Source organism: Oncorhynchus gorbuscha, linkage group LG01 (genome assembly GCF_021184085.1).
Source record: "Oncorhynchus gorbuscha isolate QuinsamMale2020 ecotype Even-year linkage group LG01, OgorEven_v1.0, whole genome shotgun sequence".
Classification (NCBI taxonomy): domain Eukaryota; kingdom Metazoa; phylum Chordata; class Actinopteri; order Salmoniformes; family Salmonidae; genus Oncorhynchus; species Oncorhynchus gorbuscha.
In genome coordinates this window covers 60179307-60197969 of record NC_060173.1, presented here as the reverse complement: position 1 = coordinate 60197969, position 18663 = coordinate 60179307, and the positions used below count along the sequence as shown (strand labels likewise).

Sequence of the window (18663 nt, the reverse complement as noted above, 5' to 3'; positions counted from 1 at the left end):
AGAGGTGCTGAAATGATCATCTAGGTGACAACACACAACAATTGCTTTAAATTAGTACACCAGTTTGTATATGACTTTGGGAGTTTCAGTTAGAATTTACTACATTATTTTAATTAGATTAGCCTACATCATTCCAATATTCTCATCATTCAGTTGATCATAACTAAGGGGGAGTTTTCCTCTCTCTGTGCCTTTTCAAGGCCCAATGGCTGTTTTCTCATCTCCAAACTGTGCTGCCGCCCGCCTATACCGCATTGTTCTCAACACCAGTTTAAGTCAATATAGCTAACTATTTTCTAGAAATCTGGCTTTTTTTTGCGGGGGGGTTTGGGCTCATTTAATTTCTGTGATGTCGGCTCGGGCTTCAACTCACCGGGCTTGGATCGGACCTGGATTGAATTTTCCACTCTGATAAACTCTCGTTGGGTTCTGAGAATATGAAATATACTTATGTCACTGAGGCAGTGCTGGGGTTTAGAGGGTCTACACCAGAAGTTAATGGTTATAGGAGGAAGGTATATAGTGTAGGGTCTATACCAGAAGGTAATGGGTATCTGTAGGAGGAAGGTATATAGTGGAGGGTCTACACCAGAAGTTAAGGGTTATAGGAGGAAGGTATATAGTGTGCAATTTAAGCTTGGAATGTGCTGAGTGCAGGGAAGCGATCACATGTGGCAGGCATTGATAAGGGGAGAGAGCCATGGATTGGTGATGGAGGGGGGTTGAGGTCAGGTCACCTTAAGGGAGAAATATACGTTTTTTGCCTGTATCACCAGTGTCCTGCCTAGCAGTAAACAATGACATTTGTACAGATGAGTAGGAGGGGACTCAGCCTATGAGGAACAGTTAAATATCAGTGCTTGTGTGAAAAATGTTTTTGTCTGAATGCAGCTATATTGACCCTTTGGGAAGAATAAACTTGGTTAAGCGTTTTACTCTGAGAATTAGAACTTAACACTCTAAACTGCATTCTGGTCTCGTGTGCAGTGTCAATTATGCGTGTGCTTTGAATTAATGGCAACTTTGTGTGAAGTAAATACGCTAGGCTAAAGACCTTCTATTCAATAACCTGTTTGGCAAAAAAATGTCGTGGCATATTATCCAATCTGCTGCTGTGCATGTTGTGTATTTTGTGGTATTGCATTATTGCGACATTGAGGGAATATTTTGGTTATTTTTTATTTTTTCGGGAAATGTGAAGAGTGATCCCGGTTACCTGTGTTAATCCCTAGTAAGGTCCTTCAGTCGAGCAGTGAATTTCATACACACATTCAACCACAAAGACTAGGGAGGATTTCCAGTGCCAGTGCCTCACAAAGAAGGGCACCTATTGGTAGATTAGTATGAGGCCAATGTTGACTAAAACAGTTTCATGGCTGTGATAGGAGAAAACTGAGGATGGATCAACAACATTGTAGTTACTCCACAATACTAACCTAACTGGTAGTGAAAAGAAGTAACCCTGTACAACAAGGCACTACAGCAACATTGCAAACAAATATGGCGGAGAGAATTCACTTTTTGTACTTAATACAAAGAGTTATGTTTGGCAAATCCAGTGCACACATTACTGAGTACCACTCCATATTTTCAAGCATAGTGGGGGCTGCATCATGTTATGGGTATGCTTGTAATCATTAACCTCTTGAAGCTAGGGGGCACTATTTTTATGTTTGGAAAAATAACGTTCCCAAAGTTTAGTTAAATTCCCAAAGCCTATTTCTCAGGACCACATGCTAGAATATGCATATAATTGACAGATTAGGATAGAAAACACTCTAAAGTTTCCAAAACTGTCAAAACATTGTCTGTGAGTATAACATAACTGATATTACAGGCGAAACCCTGAGAAAAATCAAACCAGGAAGTGGCTTCTATTTTGAAAACTCGATGTTCCATAGCCTCCCAGGGATATCAACCAGATTCCTTTCCCTATCGCTTCCTCAAGGTGTCAACAGTCTTCAGACATAGTTTCAGGCTTTTATTTTGAAGAATAAGCGTGAACGACCACATTGCGTAAGTGGATAGGTGGGGGCTCTCAGAGTGAGTTGTGCGCAAAAGAGAAAGGCGGCCATTGTTACTCCCGGTCCAAGTGAAAAGCCAACTGTCCCGGGTGATACATTAGCGAATAGATATTTGAAAAACACCCTGAGGATTGATTATAAAAAATGACATGTTTCTGTGGACATTATGGATATAATTTGGAATTTTTGTCTGCATTGTCATGACCGCTCTCTCCGGTGTTTTCCTGGGCATAACACACCAAACTAACGGAGGTATTTGGATATAAAAAATATCTTTATGGAACAAAAATAACATTTGTTGTCTAACTGGGCGTCTCGTGAGTGAAAACATCCGAAGATCATCAAAGGTAAATTATTCATTTGATTCCTTTTCTGATTTTCGTGACCAAGTTACCTGAAGCTAAGTGTACTTATTGTTTTGTCGAGCGATCGATAAACTTACACAAACGCTTGTATTGCTTTCGCTGTAAAGCATAATTTCAAAATCTGAGACGACAGGTGGATTAACAAAAGGCTAAGCTGTGTTTTGCAATATTGTACTTGTGATTTCATGAATATGAATATTTTCTAGCAATATTATTTGACTGTGGCGCTATGCTTTTCAGCGTTGCTGATGACAATTATCCCGGATCCGGTATGGGTGGTTCAGAGAGGTTGAGGACGGAAGTTTTTAAGGATAAAAAATAAATGTAATGGAGCTAAGCACAGGGAAAATCGTAGATGAAAACCTGGTTCAGTCTGCTTTCCACCAGACACTGGGAGATAATTTCACCTTTCAGTAGGACAATAACCTTAAACACAAGGCCAAATCTACACGGGAGTTACTTACCAATACCACGACAGTGAATGTTCTTGAGTAGCTGACTGTACAGTTTTGAATTAATCTACTTGAAAATCTATGGCAAGACCTGAAAATGGTTGTCTAGCAATGATCAACAACTCATTTGACAGAGCTTGAAGAATCTTGAAAATAATTATTGGCAAATGTTGCACAGTCCAGGTGTAGAAGGCTCTTAGAGACTTACCCAAAAAGACTCTTAGCTGTAATCACCGCGGAAGGTGCTTCTACAAAAGTATTGACTCAGGAGTGAATACTTATGTGAATGAGATTTCTGTATTTAATTTTCAATACATTTGGAAACTAAAAACATGTTTTTACTTTGTCGTTATTGGGTCTTGTGTGTAGATGGGTGAGAATGTTTTTGTATTTTGAATTCAGGCTGTAACACAACAAAGTGGAATAAGCCAATTAATCCTTTCTGAAGGCACTGTACACATTGTCTGCATGAAGATGATCATTCATAAGTAGTGTCAAATGGTGGTTTTTCTCTGCTCATAGGGTAGAGTATGTGACATCATCTACAAGGGGTCAGAGGAGCGGATTCGCCGAGCCGCACAGCCTGATGGGATGGTGCCACTGGTAAGTCAAAGATAGTGAATATAGGAAAATATCCAGAAATGTATTTTTTCCTTCAATAAAAAGAGTCATGGGAATACCTAGATGGCAGGTAGGCTAGCGGTTAGAGCATTGGGTCAGTAACTCGAAGGTTACTGGTTCGAATACCCGAGATGACAAGGTGCAAATGATGTGCCCTTGAGCAAGGCAATTAACCCTAATTTGCTCCAGGGGTGCTGGCTGACCCTGTGAAACAACCCATTTCACTGTACCTCTTGTGTTTACTGTATGTGATAAAATAACCTTGTTTTATTTTATGAGCCTGCAACACATGTAATGATGTAACTCCCTTCAGGTGTCAGGGCCTGTGTTCTTCTGCAGGAGGGTACTCGAGCGATTGCTGAAGGCCCATGTTACCCCTCCCCTTGACGGCTGCACGTACATGGGCATGGACTCTGGGGCACCACCCATTCAGGTATGCAGTCTTCATCTTTACTTCTCATTTCTAATTCTAATTTTCATTACCTCTCTTTGTGCCTGTCACGCTCCATTTCATCTTCTGTATCAATTTCACTCTTCCATATCTTTGCACCCTCCCCCCTCAAACACTGTTCTGTTTTTTTCTAGGTTTACACAAAGCTGGTTTTATTCTGATACAGCCTTATCCTCTGTTACATCCCTTCATTGTCTTTCTTTCCATGGTTATTTATTATCTGCAGATCTCCCTCTTCCTGGATTTGTTGATGTGTCTTTGCTCAGACCTGAGTGAGTCAGAGTTTGTGAATGGTGAGAGGACGGGCTGCAGTTCCCCCATCAGTCAACAGGGAGCTGTAGTGAGGAGCGCACGGGCCTTGCTATGGAGGATACTGAGAGGCACTACTCTCCATATGGGTATGTCTCTTTCTATGTGGTACATCATTCTCTGTACATGCCAAATGTGCCATCCTATTACAAGTGGTTCATAAGTGTGTTTGGTTTTCTCCTTGCAGTTTACGTTCCTGGCGGTTGCTACGACTACCTGACTCTGTCCGGTAGAGAGCACATTGCCCGCCTGACAAAGAAGGGGACAGAGAGAGACACATTGTCACACATACAGGTACCGTACTGGCAGTGGCGGTCGGTGCCGTTTTTAAGATGGAGTATTTTCCTTGTTAATGAGTGTGGCCTTATGTCTATTACAGCATATTGGATGACTGTCATTCATATTCCATTCACCCAGCTCAATGTAATATCGATAGGTTTAGGCTACTACATGATACTCATTTTCCCTGTGCCCATCATGAGGTTGCTACAACCTAGCCTATGAATGAAAGTTTACAACGTAGGTGCACAGGTCGAGACAATTTTAAGTTATCAAGGTGACAGACAGTGACACTGATCTAGGATGTAATCGTTAGTCCATCCCTTGCAAATGAGAGTTTCTATTGGACAAATTCAGGTATGTTCCGTTTGCTGACGTTTTTAAGAAAAGTTTTTCAACAGAATCAGCGGAACGAAGACGCCCCTGACCACACACAAACATAGTTCACTTTCCTCCTTGTGTGTGTATATATATATAATTCCTTCTCACACCTTTTCCGTTCGCTTGTGGGCTTCAGCTTTCAGCTTTCTATGACCAGGCTAAAAAAGCTTTCCAAGCCAATAAATCAAATCAAATTTATTTATATAGCTCTTCGTACATCAGCTGATATCTCAAAAGTGCTGTACAGAAACCCAGCCTAAAACCCCAAACAGCAAGCAATGCTGATGTAGACGCACGGTGGCTGGGAAAAACTCCCTAGGAAGAAACCTAGAGAGGAACCAGGCTATGGGGGGGAGGGGCAGTCCTCTTTTGGCTGTGCCGTTTGGAGATTATAACAGAACATGGCCAAGATGTTCAAATGTTCATAAATGACCAGCATGGTCAAATAATAGGTCTGGGACAGGTAGCATGTCCGGTGAACAGGTCAGGATTCCATAGCCGCAGGCAGAACAGTTGAAACTGGAGCAGCAGCACGGCCAGGTGGACCGGGGACAGCAAGGAGTCATCATGCCAGGTAGTCCTGAGGCATGGTCCTAGGGCTCAGGTCCTCCGAGTGAGAGAGAGAGAATTAGAGAGAGCATACTTAAATTCACACAGGACACCGGATAAGACAGGAGAAGTACTCCAGATATAACAAACTGACCCTAGCCCCCCGACACAAACTACTGCAGCATAAATACTGGAGGCTGAGACAGGAGGGGTCAGGAGACACTGTGGCCCCATCCGATGATACCCCGGGACAGGGCCAAACAGGAAGGATATAACCCCACCCACTTTGCCAAAGCACAGCAGCCACACTACTAGAGGGATATCTTCAACCACCAACTTACCATCCTGAGACAAGGTCGAGTATAGCCCACAAAGATCTCCGTCACGGTACAACCCAAGGGGGGGCGCCAACCCAGACAGGAAGATCACATCAGTGACTCAACCCACTCAAGTGACGCACCCCTCCTAGGGACGGCATGAAAGCGCACCAGTAAACCAGTGACTCAACCCCTGTAACAGGGTTAGAGGCAGGCAATCTCAGTGGAACCGGCCTGGCAGAGACGGCGAGGGCGGCTCGTTGCTCCAGAGCCTTTCTGTTCACCTTCACACTCCTGGGCCAGACTACACTCAATCATATGACCCACTGAAGAGATGAGTCTTCAGTAAAAACTTAAAAGGTTGAGACCGAGTTTCCGTCTCTCACATGGGTAGGCAGACCATTCCATAAAAATGGAGCTTTATAGGAGAAAGCCCTGCCTCCAGCTGTTTGCTTAGAAATTCTAGGGACAATTAGGAGGCCTGCGTCTTGTGACCGTAGCGTACGTGTAGGTATGTATGGCAGGACCAAATCAGAGAGATAGGTAGGAGCAAGCCCATGTAATGCTTTGTAGGTTAGCAGTAAAACCTTCAAATCAGCCCTTGCTTTGACAGGAAGCCAGTGTAGGGAGGCTAGCACTGAAGTAATATGATCAAATTTTCTGGTTCTAGTCAGTATTCTAGCAGCCGCATTTAGCACTAACGGAAGTTTATTTAGTGCTTTATCCGGGGTAGCCGGAAAGTAGAGCATTGCAGTAGTCTAACCTAGAAGTAACAAAAGCATGGACTCATTTTTCTACATCATTGTTGGACAGAAAGTTTCTGATTTTTGCAATGTTACGTAGATGGAAAAAAGCTGTGCTTGAAACATTCTTGATATGTTTGTCAAAAGAGAGATCAGGGTCCAGAGCAACACCGAGGTCCTTCACAGTTTTATTTGAGACTTCTAGCGAGGGCAATTTTGGGGCTTCGCCATGTTTCATTGAAATGTACAGCTGTGTGTCATCCGCATAGCACTGAAAGTTAACATTAAGTTTTCGAATGACATCCCCAAGAGGTAAAATATATAGTGAAAACAATAGTGATCCTAAAACGGAACCTCGAGGAACACCGAAATTTACAGTTGATTTGTCAGAGGACAAACCATTCACAGAAAAGATCTTTCCGACAGATAAGATCTAAACCAGGCCCGAACTTGTCCGTGTAGACCAATTTGGGTTTCCAATCTCTCCAAAAGAATGTTGTGATCGATGGTATCAAAAGCAGCACTAAGGTCTCGGAGCACGAGAACAGATGCAGAGCCTCGGTCTGATGCCATTAAAAGGTAATTTACCACCTTCACAAGTGCAGTCTCAGTGCTATGATGGGGTCTAAAACCAGACTGAAGCATTTCGTATACATTGTTTTTCTTCAGGAAGGCATTGAGTTGCTGCGCAACAACCTTTTCTAAAATTTTTGAGAGGAATGGAAGATTCGATATAGGCCGATAGTTTTTCACTTTTAGTGAGTTTGGTAACACAATAGAAGCCATATAATGACTACCAACCACTACACACAGCCTGCATCATAGTCAACATACACTATATATACAAAAGTATATGGACACCCCTTCAAATTAGTGGATTCGACTATTTCAGCCACACCGTTGCTGACGGGTGTATAAAATCGAGCACACAGCCATACAATCTCCATAGACAAACATTGACAGTAGAATGGATTTACTGAAGAGCTCAGTAACTTTCAATGTGGCACTGTCATAATATGCCACCTTTTCAACAAGTCAGTTCATCAGATTTCTGCCCTGCTACAGCTTCCCCGGACAACTGTAAGTGCTGTTATTGTGAAGTGGAAACGTCTAGGAGCAACAACAGCTCAACCGCAAAGTGGTAGGTAACAAGCTCACAGGACTGGACGTGTAAAGCGTGTAATAATAGTCTGTCCTCGGTTGCAACACTCACTACCGAGTTCCAAACTGCCTCTGGAAGCAATGTCAGCACAATAACTATTTGTCGGAAGCTTCATGAAATGGGCTTCCGTGGCCGGGCCGCTGCACACAAGCCTAAGATCGATGTGGAAGAACCTGACTGGCCTGCACAAAGCCCTGACCTCAACCCCATCGAACACCTTGGGGAGAAATTGGAATGCCGACTGCAAGTCAGGCCTAATCACCCGACATCAGTGCCCGACCTCACAATTGCGCTTGTGGCTGAATGGAAGCAAGTCCCCACACAAATGTTCCAACATCTAGTGAAAAGCCTTCCCGGAAGAGTGGAGACTGTTATAGCAGCAAAGGGGGGACCAACTCCATATTAATGTCCATGATTTTGGAATGAGATGTTCAACGAGCAGATGTCCACATACTTTTGGTCATAGAATGTAGCTACTATACTAATGCATTTGTAAACCCACTACAATCATGCAATACAGTCAAAGCAGCTTAGCAGTTACATCGGCGGGCCCCTTTGGCAATAAATTAATCAAACCTAAAGCTTATCTTGACTTGGAAGAGTTCCAGTGTTGGATAGCCATAGCCAGCTAGCTAACATCCTTTTCTGTTTGAGTACGCTAAACTAGCTAGTTGCATTCAGCTAGCTCTTTCTCTCTTGCTTCTCCTTTATTCTGGAAGAAATGAATTTGTTCAACTATTGTCTTTCTATGAGTCAACTACTCAACACATTTTATGCGCTGCAGTGCTAGATATCTGAAGCTTATGCTTTCAGTACTAGATTCATTCTGCGATCCTTTGATTGGGTGGACAATATGTCAGTTCATGCTGCAGGAGCTCTGATAGGTTGCAAGTCTATGGAAGGGGGTGAAAAATAAGAGCCTCCTAGGTTTTGTATTGAAGTCGATGTGCTTTTACACCTGCATTGTTTGCTGTTTGGGGTTTTAGGCTGGGTTTCTGTACAGCACTTTGAGATATCAGCTGATGTACGAAGGGCTATATAAATAAATTTGATTTGATTTTGATTTGATGTACCCAGAGGAGGACAGAAGCTAGCTCTCCTCCGGCTCCACCAAGTGCTGCTAAAGCTACTGTAGACCTTCATTGCAGAATAGTGTTTTTTTAAATCAATTATTTGGTGACTTGTGAATATATTTAGAATAGGTTTAACTAAAAAGGATCACTGTTTTATTGGTTCAGTATTTTATTTTTATGAAATGTTCTTCCTCCTCTTAGGATCTTCCACTACGTACTAGGTAACCCTTCACTCGTAAGGTCTACATAAAGCTGCCATAAACGTGTCAGGAACAATAAATTGAATTAATCCCAACCTTGATCACAACCCTGGACCCAACCCTGGACCAAGTATTGTGTGTGTTTAACATCTGTCCATGTATTTCTGTCTGTGTTGTCCTCAGAATACTCAGTGTGTGAGTGATGGAGGCAGGGTGATCAACAGTGTTCTGGAGGGGGACGTCAGTGTTGCGTCAGGAGCAGTTATCCAGCACTGCCACCTTCAGGTCTGGAGGAACTCAAACGTAGAATAAAATGTGTACTTAAAACATTTATTTCACTGTGTCCCCGTATGCTTGGATGTTGTATGACCTTTGACCTCTTTTCCCAGGGACCAGTGGATGTGCATTCAGGTTGTTTACTCTCAGGCCTGGAAGTGACCTCATCTTCGCACATCCAGCAGCTGGCCTTAACCAATGACCACATCATCCAAGGGCACCACATACAACTGGGAGAGATGAAGATTACTGTTTATACAGTGCTGGGGGCTTACGATGATCTTAAGGTAGCAGGGCGCTGTCTCCTCCCTCTGCCTCCCTTCCACCTTCTTTAGATATTTCACCATCTGAATGGTAGGACTGTGGACAGAGGCTGTTTAGAATGTCTGTTGGTCTCTTACAGACTTTGCCTTCCCATAGGTTTCCTGCAATGACGATGGTGCCACCTTTCTGAATCACAGATGGAGTGACCTCTACAGCCGCACTGGAATACAGTAAGCGTGTTAGCTTGATTGCTAACCTACTCTGCTCATGATTTGGACCCTTGGAATGATGAATGTTATATTTGCTGGGTCCCTCTGTTCTTTCTCTCCCTAGGTCAGAGGATCTGTGGGGGTCCGGGCGGTCCCAGTCACTCATGGAGGCCCGCCTGTTCCCAGTCTTCCAGCCGCGGGGTGGTGCGGTGGGGCTGGAGGTGGGGGTGTGCTGGCTGTTGGGTGGGCCTGGGGCATTGGAGCAGTGGAGGGCCGTGTGGAGGCTCTCTCTCCGAGAGGTCCTTTCCCTTACTGACCAGGAGGGGGAGCTGCGCTGGAGGGAGGCGCTATTCTTCCAGGTGGGGAGGAGGAGAGTGATGGACAACTTGAAGAGCCAGAGCGATCGTGGGTTGTTGCCCAGCTTCAGGGCTGCCGTGCTTGGAGGCCAGCATGAGGAGCTCCTCTGCACACTAGACTCCAGTGAGTATTGATGTTCCTTTATTTGACCGTGAGAACACATGGGCATTTACACTGCAAGGAGTTGCAGTGTGGAGGAGTTAGTGTCTCAGGTACCATGTTATTTCTTTCACCTTTTCAACACTTGGAAGTTTATGTTCTCTAAATGTGTGTTTGTGTGAATTCCTGGGGGTGCAGGTGCCTGAATGCATTATACAGGCTCATTTTGCACTCTTGCTGTCAGACGGCCATAAGAATGGAAAAAAGGCTGGTGGAGACCAAGTAGATATACTGTTATCTACGTGCAGACACGCTCTCAATGACAATAGTAATCTTGTGTGCTCCAGTTGCAGCGGGCAGCGGGGAGAATCTGGGAGTGGCGGCCCGCTGCCTGGCCTGTATAGCTGACGTGTTGGCCTGCCTGGCCGGGGAGGGCCGAGGGGGGCTGAGGAGCGGGCCGGCTGCTAACCCTGCCTGGAGCCATGCCTTCTCCATCCTAGAGCAGGGAGACCTACTGGGTGGCGTCCAGGCCCTGGCCACCGAGAGAGCCAAGTGGCTCAGCAGGTCAGACCCATACTGATACTATTAACTATTAACTGCTGACATCTGCATATGCACCATAATGTTTACTTTCTGCAATATCAATTCCTTAAGACTATCGTCAAGAAGGGAAGGAAACCATTAATTATTATAATACATTTAAATTAAGTCAGAAGTGACAGTATATGACTGCCCCCTGCAGGCCAGACTTGCTGGTGCGTGCTGCACGGCACTATGAGGCGGCCGGGCAGGTGCTGTTACGACAGGCTGTGATGTTATCACAGAGATTTATCTACATTGGTCAAGGTGAGGTCCCGCCCCTTGGGGAATGGCAAGATGTGGAGTGTCCTGCCAGACTGGACCTCTCAGGTGAGTGTCAACAGCCCTGTTCTTTCACCCCTAGAACAGCGTTTTTAAAACTCTTGTCTTCGGGACCTGAAGGGGTACGCTTTTTGCTTGTTCCCCTAATGTTACACAGCTGATTCAAATGATCAAAGCTTGATGATTAGTTGATTATTTAAATAAGCTGTGTAGCGCTAGGGCAAAAACCCAAATATGTAGCCCTTGGGGTCCCGAGGACCGAGTTTGGGAACTCTGCCCTAGACCTTTCCCTTAGCCAAACTCTAATGGCAAAGCTCTTTTGAGGAGTTATCCCTACTCTTTTAAACCGGGACAATATCCCTAAAAACATGCCGTTAGTTTCTACTCTGTTTATTTAGAACCTAACGGACATCTAGTCAAAGCTCAAACCAAGTTTATTCACCCATTGTGTCAAACAGCTGCAAAGACGTGTTTCCACCAGCACAAGTGTTTAAACCCCCTTTTAGGTGGCGTCTCCTCCTTTTCTATAAACACTACATCTTTGTTGTTAGGCAGGAAGTTAAGTGATGTGGGTAATAAACTGTTCCTTCTCCCTTCATGTGACCTGACCTCAGACCCCATTCCTTACTAATCCACAGCTATTCACCCTTATTAGTGACCGCAACCATGTGATTGCCTTTCCCTTACTTAGTAATATGCCAAACCTCTTATCCAACCTCCATTGACCCCACCATATACATTCCTCATACATGTGCCCATTAACGCCATGTATAGCAAGTATTTCATACTGGAACCCAACAATGCTATGGGATGCTTAGTTTAACAAAAAATGGAATGGAAAGTCATTAGCCTGGTCCTATATCAGTTTGTGTTTTCATTCCACAAAGCCCGTCGGAGTACTTCTCACAATAGGCTCTATCCCACAGGTGGCTGGAGCGACACTCCGCCCATTGCCTTTGAACATGGCGGCACAGTGGTCAACGTGGCAGTGAAGGTCGACGGGAGACGGCCCATTGGTGCCCGAGCTCGTCGCATCAAAGAGCCCCGTCTGCTATTGGTCAGTTCCAGCGGAGTGCAGGATGATGCTATCGCCATGGAGACAGTTTGCGAGAGGCTGGAGGATCTGAAAGACCACTGTGTGCCATATGCACCTGGTAAGACTTAAATGGGCAATTTTATGTACATTTTTTTGTCCATTTAAAAAACAAACATCAAATTGATCAGAAATACAGTAGACATCGCTAATGTTGTAAATGACTATTGTAGCTGGAAACGGCTTTTTTAAAAATTCTATGGAATATCTATGCGTACAGAGGCCCATTATCAGCAACCATCACTCATGTGTTCCAATGTCACGCTGTTAGCTAATCTTTTGCAATTATGTTACCACAGCTGAAAACTGTTGTCCTGATTTAATGAAGCAATAAAACTGGCCTTCAGACTAGTTGAGTATCTGGAGCATCTGCATTTGTGGGTTCGATTCCAGGCTCAAAATGGCCAGAAACAAGTAACTTTCTTCTGAAACTCGTCAGTTTATGAAATGAAGGCCATTCCATGAAAGAAACAGCCAAGAAACTGAAAATCTCGTACAATACTGTGTACTACTCCCTTCACAGAACAGAACTGGCTCTAACCAGAATAGAAAGAGGAGTGAGAGGCCCCGGTGCACAACTGAGCAAGAAGACAAGTACATTAGTGTCTAGTTTGAGAAACAGACCCCTCAGAAGTCCTCAACTGGCAGCTTCATTAAATAGTACCTGCAAAATACCAGTCTCAACGTCAACAGTGAAGAGGCGACACCGGGATGCTGGACTTCTAGGCAGAGTTGAAAAGAAAAAGCCATATCTTAGACAATAAAAAGAAAAGATTAAGATGGGCAGAAGAACACACACTGTACAGAGGAAGATTGGAAAAAAAGTGTTATGGACCGACGAATCTAAAAGGATCACAAAGAAGAACATTCGTGAGACGCAGAAAAGATGCTTGAGGAGTGCTTGGAGCCATCTGTCAAGCATGTAAAGGTCTGGGGGTGCTTTGGTGATGGTAAAGTGGGAGATTTGTTCAGGGTAAAAGGGATCTTGAAGAAGGAAGGCTATCACTCTGTTTTGCAACGCCATGCCATAACCTGTGGACGGCACTTTTTTGTTGAAGCCAATTTCCAGGACAATGACCCAAAGCACAGCTCCAAACTATGCAATAACTATTTAGGGAAGAAGCAGTCATGGTATTCTGTCTATAATGGAGTGGCCAGGCCAGTCACCGGATCTCAACCCTATTGAGCTGTTGTGGGAGCAGCTTGACCGTATTGTACGTAAGAAGTGCCCATCAAGCCATGCTTCAGGAAGCATGGGTTGAAATCTCTTCAGATTACCTCAACAAATTGATAACCAGAATGCCAAAGGTCTGCAAGGCTGTAATTGCTGCAAATGGAGGATTCTTTGTCGAAAGCAAAGTTTGAAGGACACAATTTACTATTTCAATTAAAAATCATTATTTATAACCTCGTCAACGTCTTTACTATATTTCCTATTCATTTTGCAACTCATTTCATGTATGTTTTGAACGGTAGTGTATGTGGTCCGTGCTGATCAGTAAGTGTGTGTGTGTGGAGTCTTGTGTGGCATTTCCATGTTTTTTTTTTTTTTTTAAATGATCTTAAAAATAATTCTATATCCTTGTGCTGTCTGTTGACTGCTATTGCGTGATCCAGTTTTTCATAAAGGCACATTTCTAGTTGTCATGTTTGATCACTTTGTCTTTGATCGTAGTCCAGGTCATGCTTTGTGATCAATCATGTTGTGGTAAAACTGGCAGCTGTCACTGTGAACACTAAATGCTCACCAATTAAAAGGGTGCGTGAACAGAATCGATGTGTCTTTACGCTACACTACATCTCTGTTGGTCATATCTGGTCATCTGCTCCTGTGTGTGTGTCCCAGCTGCCCTGTTGAAGGCCGTGTGTGTATGCAGCGGCCTGGTTACCTATCCCGCTCGGCAGTCCCTGGATGAGCAGCTCCTGCAGCGCTGGGGCGGAGGGGTGGAGATCCACACCTGGTCCCTCCTGCCGCACGGTTCAGGACTGGGTAAGAAGAGCAATGGGTTATGCTCAATAGGGCATGTAACAGAAAACATTTTGACATTTTGCAAGACATTGATTGGTCTTGCAAAACGGAGAATGTTTTGCAATGGAAAATGTATTGTCATTTTTATTAGAGAGTCTAAGTAGTCCCTCCCTGTTTCAGTCTGTTTTTCTTCCATTTGGTGCCTAATGCACATGACCATGGGCCAGTGTCAGCGTCTCATAACACATAAACCACCACATTGTCTCTTGTTGTTGTGGTGCTGCAGAAAAAGCAAAAAACACTACCTTGTCATCAATGACAAGTGGCACACATTGCCCACTCACTCCTTCACCCTTCTCTCCCCTTCCCCTCACATCCCCTCTCTCACTCTTTCTCCATCTTTCTCCCCGTTTTCTCTCGCACTGCTTGTTGTTGCACCTGCAGGTACCAGTAGTATCTTGGCAGGAGCGGTGCTGGCAGCCGTCTATAGATGCACGGGGCGAACGTACGACACAGACTCTCTCATTCACGCTGTTCTCCACCTGGAGCAGATGCTGACCACTGGTGAGACAACACGCACTCACAAAAACACATACAGTGCATTCAGAAAGTATTCAGACCCCTTGACTTCTTCCACATTTAGTTTGTTACAGCCTTATTCTAAAAGGGATGAAATAAATACATATCCTCGTCAATCTACACACAATACTCCATAATGACAAAGTGAAAATAGATTTTTAGAATTTTTTGCAAATGTATAAAAAATAAAAAAAAACTGATACCTTTTAAGTATTCAGAACTTTTGATGCTCAGGTGCATCCTGTTTCCAATGATCATACTTGAGATGTTTCTACTACTTGGAGTCCACCTGTGGTAAATTAAATTGATTGGGAATGATTTGGAAAGGCACACACCTGTCTATAAAAGGTCCCACAGTTGACAGTGCATGTCAGAGCAAAAACCAAGCCATGAGGTTAAACGAATTGTCCGTAGAGCTCTGGGACAGGATTGTGTCTAGGCACAGATCTGGGGAAGGGTACCAAAATATTTCTGCAGTTTTGAAGGTCTCCAAGAACACAGTGGCCTCCATCATTCTTAAATGGAAGAAGTTTGGAACCACCAACACTTTCAAGAGCTGGCCGCCCAGCCAAACTGAGCAATCGGGGGAGAAAGGCCTTGGTCAGGGAGGTGACCAAGAACCCCATGGTCACTCTGACAGAGCTCTAGAGTTCCTCTGTGTTGATGGGAGAACCTTCCAAAAGGACAACCATCTCTGCAGCACCAATCAGTCCTTTACGGTAGTGTGGCCAGATGGAAGCCACTCCTCAGTAAAAGGCACATTGCAGCCCGTTGGGAGTTTGCCAAAAGGTACCTAAATACTCTCAGACCATGAAAAACAAGATTCTCTGGACTGATGAAACCAAGATTGTACTCTTTGGCTTGAATGCAAAAGCTTCACATCTGGATGAAACCTGGCACCATCCCTACGGTGAAGCATGGTGGTGGCAGCATCATGATGTGGGGATGTTTTTCAGCAGGACGGACTGGGAGACTGAGGGAAAGATGAACGGAGCAAAGTACAGAGAGAGCCTTGATGAAAACATGCTCCAGAGTGCTCAGGACCTCAGACTGGGTCTAAAGTTAACCTTCCAACAGGACAACAGCCCTAAGCACACAGCCAAGACAACACAGGAGTGGCTTCGTGACAAGTCTAAGACTGTCCTTGAGTGGCCCAGCCAGAGCCCGGACTTGAACCCGATCAAGCATCTCTGGAGAGACCTGAAAATAGCTGTGCAGCGACGCTCCCCATCCAACCTGACAGAGCGTGAGAATATAATACAGGTGTGCCGAGCTTGTAGCGTCATACCCGAGAAGAATCGAGGCTGTAATTGCTGCCAAAGGTGCTTCATCAAAGTACTGAGTAAAGGGCCTGAATACTTGTATAAATGTAATATTTCAGTTTTTTGTTTTTAATAAATTTGCAAAAATTTAAAAATAAATAGTTTTTGCTTTGTCATTGTGGGGTGTTGTGTGTAGATTGATGACTAAAAAAAAACAATTTAATAAATTTTGTAATGGGGCTGTAGCGTAACAAAATGTGGAAAAAGACAAGGGGTCTGAATACCTTCCGAATGCACTGTACACAGGATACCATTCACATCCTATGCTGTGTGGCTCAGGTAAGGCATGGTGCTTGCAACGTTAGGATAGAGGGATCAATTACCGCTGGGGCCACTGATACGAGAATCTATTCACCCACATGTGAGTTCCAAATATCTGTCCCCAAAGCATGAGATGTTTTTATGCTTGTGAAGAATGCCTTCACTGTTGCAAAATGTGATTGTTACGCATCAGGACAGTTCACCCGCTCTGCCCTTAAACCATGGCGTGCTGCGTGCTAATTATCTATAGGCAAACAAGGCTTATTTAACTATTTGAATTTGAGGTGTGTTTCGCCCTCCTCAATAATTCACATAGAAGCAGCCCATTTCACTGTGGCGAACAATTTACATAATAATATAATATAATAATATAATAATAATAATATAATAATAATATTATATATATATTTACATTTGTTCGGCTCATTGTAATGCCTCAAACTTCTCTCTTAGATGAGAGCCCAAGCACTTCCCCAGTGTTTCTTAGGATCAAGAATGCAGACATTTGCATCTCCAGTGAGAACAGAACCTGCACTAACTTTTTTCCCCCTGGCGCATTTTCCGACTGGCGTACTGACATGGCTAGAAGGGATCCATTTTAGCTAATCCTAACCCTTTTCCTAACCTTAACCTAATTCTCTTAACCTGCTATGTTAATTTTCCTAACCTGCTACGAAAAGTCAAATCTGACAAAAGCTGGGATCCCTTCTAGCCAAAACCCTGGCTCCCGTGTTGCCTTCATTGTTCTTTTCCTTACTTATAATAACTTTGGATTCTTGCATAGATTGTAATGGACATGTGTGTAATATACTTTTTTGAAGGTTGTACTGATTATGCTGAGCTAATGCTAAGCTACAGGCACGTCACAGGGGCTATGAAGATGAAGCATCAGTTTAGAACATTTTCTCACAACCAAATATAGAAGAGGGAAGAGGAATTCCAGTCGTTAGTAGTGAAACTGGGCCGAGATTCTGGTCCTTTTCTCATCTATGAAACATCTGGATCTCAATACATTTTTCTGTTCCCAAAACTAGAATCCTCTACAAACACAGTGCACTACGTTTGATAGATTTGACACTTTTCCAAAGTTTTTTAAAAATGCCGTTGTTTAAGAATGCAAGTTCGAATCAGAGGAGGTGCTCCCTGACTGAAAATGCAAATGTACGCTACAATGTGCCAATAGGATCTCACTAGCTCATGCTTGGCTTTGCTCACCTTCTTCATTGTTCTGCCCACTATGCTTCATTTGCTCCCACTGTAAACGGCACAGATAAACCAGCTTAGGTCCGTTATAAATATATTTTGCTAAGCTGTTTGCCGGCTATGTGTGGAGCCATGTTTGTTGACATCATTCAATGCATTCTGAGTCACGAAAACGTCTGTCAGACAAATTATGTTATAGCAAGGTGAAGGGATGGTTCACTCGAGAACTTCTGGAAGTGAATGATGGGAGACGACACATCCCATTCGTCTTTAACATGCATACTGCAAACAAATCAACATCAAATTTATTTATATAGCCCTTCGTACATCAGCTGATATCTCAAAGTGCTGTACAGAAACCCAGCCTAAAACCCCAAACAGCAAGCAATGCAGGTGTAGAAGCACAGACCCAACTCATCTTGTTACCTCTTATCTTTGGTTGATGGGGAAAAACAACCATGGCGGCGCGCACAACTACACACCATCGGACTACTTTAGACTTTTAGAAAGGGCTTTACTCAATTATTTTGATCACTGGTGAGCTCACCCATGATGTGATGAAGTGTAAATAGTCATTGTTAATTCATATTATGGTTTCTATCAGCCAAGAGTTGTCTAAATATGACAGCTTGTGTCTCTTTTCTCAGTTAGCGCTAGGACCAATGTAGCCTATAAAACACAATGATAATTGCAACATTGTTTTGTGATAAAACAGTGTGGCCAGCTCAAACACGTCAATCGGAACTAGACATTCTAATGAAGTGTTCTAATCACACCGGTTTGGGACCACCCGTGTCAAAGGGTTTTAAGTCGCTTTGGATAAAAGCATCTGCTAAATGGCATATTATATTAATAGAATATTATGATATGTTATTTGTTAGGATGCACTCATTTTGTTTCCTTCTCTCTCCCGATCTCCCTCCTGAGGTGGTGGTTGGCAGGACCAGGTCGGAGGCTTGGTGGGGGGAGTAAAGGTGGCGCGCTCCAAAGCCTGTCTCCCCCTCCGGGTGGAAGTGGAACGTCTCCCTCTCTCCGACGACTTTCTGCTCTCACTGCAACAGCACCTCCTGCTGGTCTACACCGGCAAGACTCGGCTTGCACGAAACTTGCTGCAGGTTAGCCATCCAGCCTTCCACATTTACATTTTAGTCATTTAGCAGACGCTCTTATCCAGAGCGACTTACTTATTCAAAGTCACAATGTTAACCCCTTAACTTTATACCATTCATTGAAAAGACTGACTT

At 43.9% G+C, this 18663-nt stretch overlaps 1 protein-coding gene across 1 annotated transcript in view; it reads left to right on the top strand.

The window, feature by feature from the left end:
- Positions 1–18663, top strand: part of LOC124040748 (L-fucose kinase) — a 39498-nt gene that overhangs the window by 17341 nt on the left and 3494 nt on the right. The window contains exons 7-20 of the mRNA XM_046357840.1: positions 3364–3444; positions 3776–3895; positions 4140–4311; positions 4410–4516; positions 9110–9211; positions 9316–9489; positions 9623–9696; positions 9800–10155; positions 10479–10695; positions 10874–11040; positions 11919–12146; positions 13932–14075; positions 14499–14618; positions 18347–18534. Of these exons, the coding sequence (XP_046213796.1) occupies positions 3364–3444; positions 3776–3895; positions 4140–4311; positions 4410–4516; positions 9110–9211; positions 9316–9489; positions 9623–9696; positions 9800–10155; positions 10479–10695; positions 10874–11040; positions 11919–12146; positions 13932–14075; positions 14499–14618; positions 18347–18534 (2250 nt within the window). The remainder of the gene's footprint in view (positions 1–3363; positions 3445–3775; positions 3896–4139; positions 4312–4409; positions 4517–9109; positions 9212–9315; positions 9490–9622; positions 9697–9799; positions 10156–10478; positions 10696–10873; positions 11041–11918; positions 12147–13931; positions 14076–14498; positions 14619–18346; positions 18535–18663) is intronic.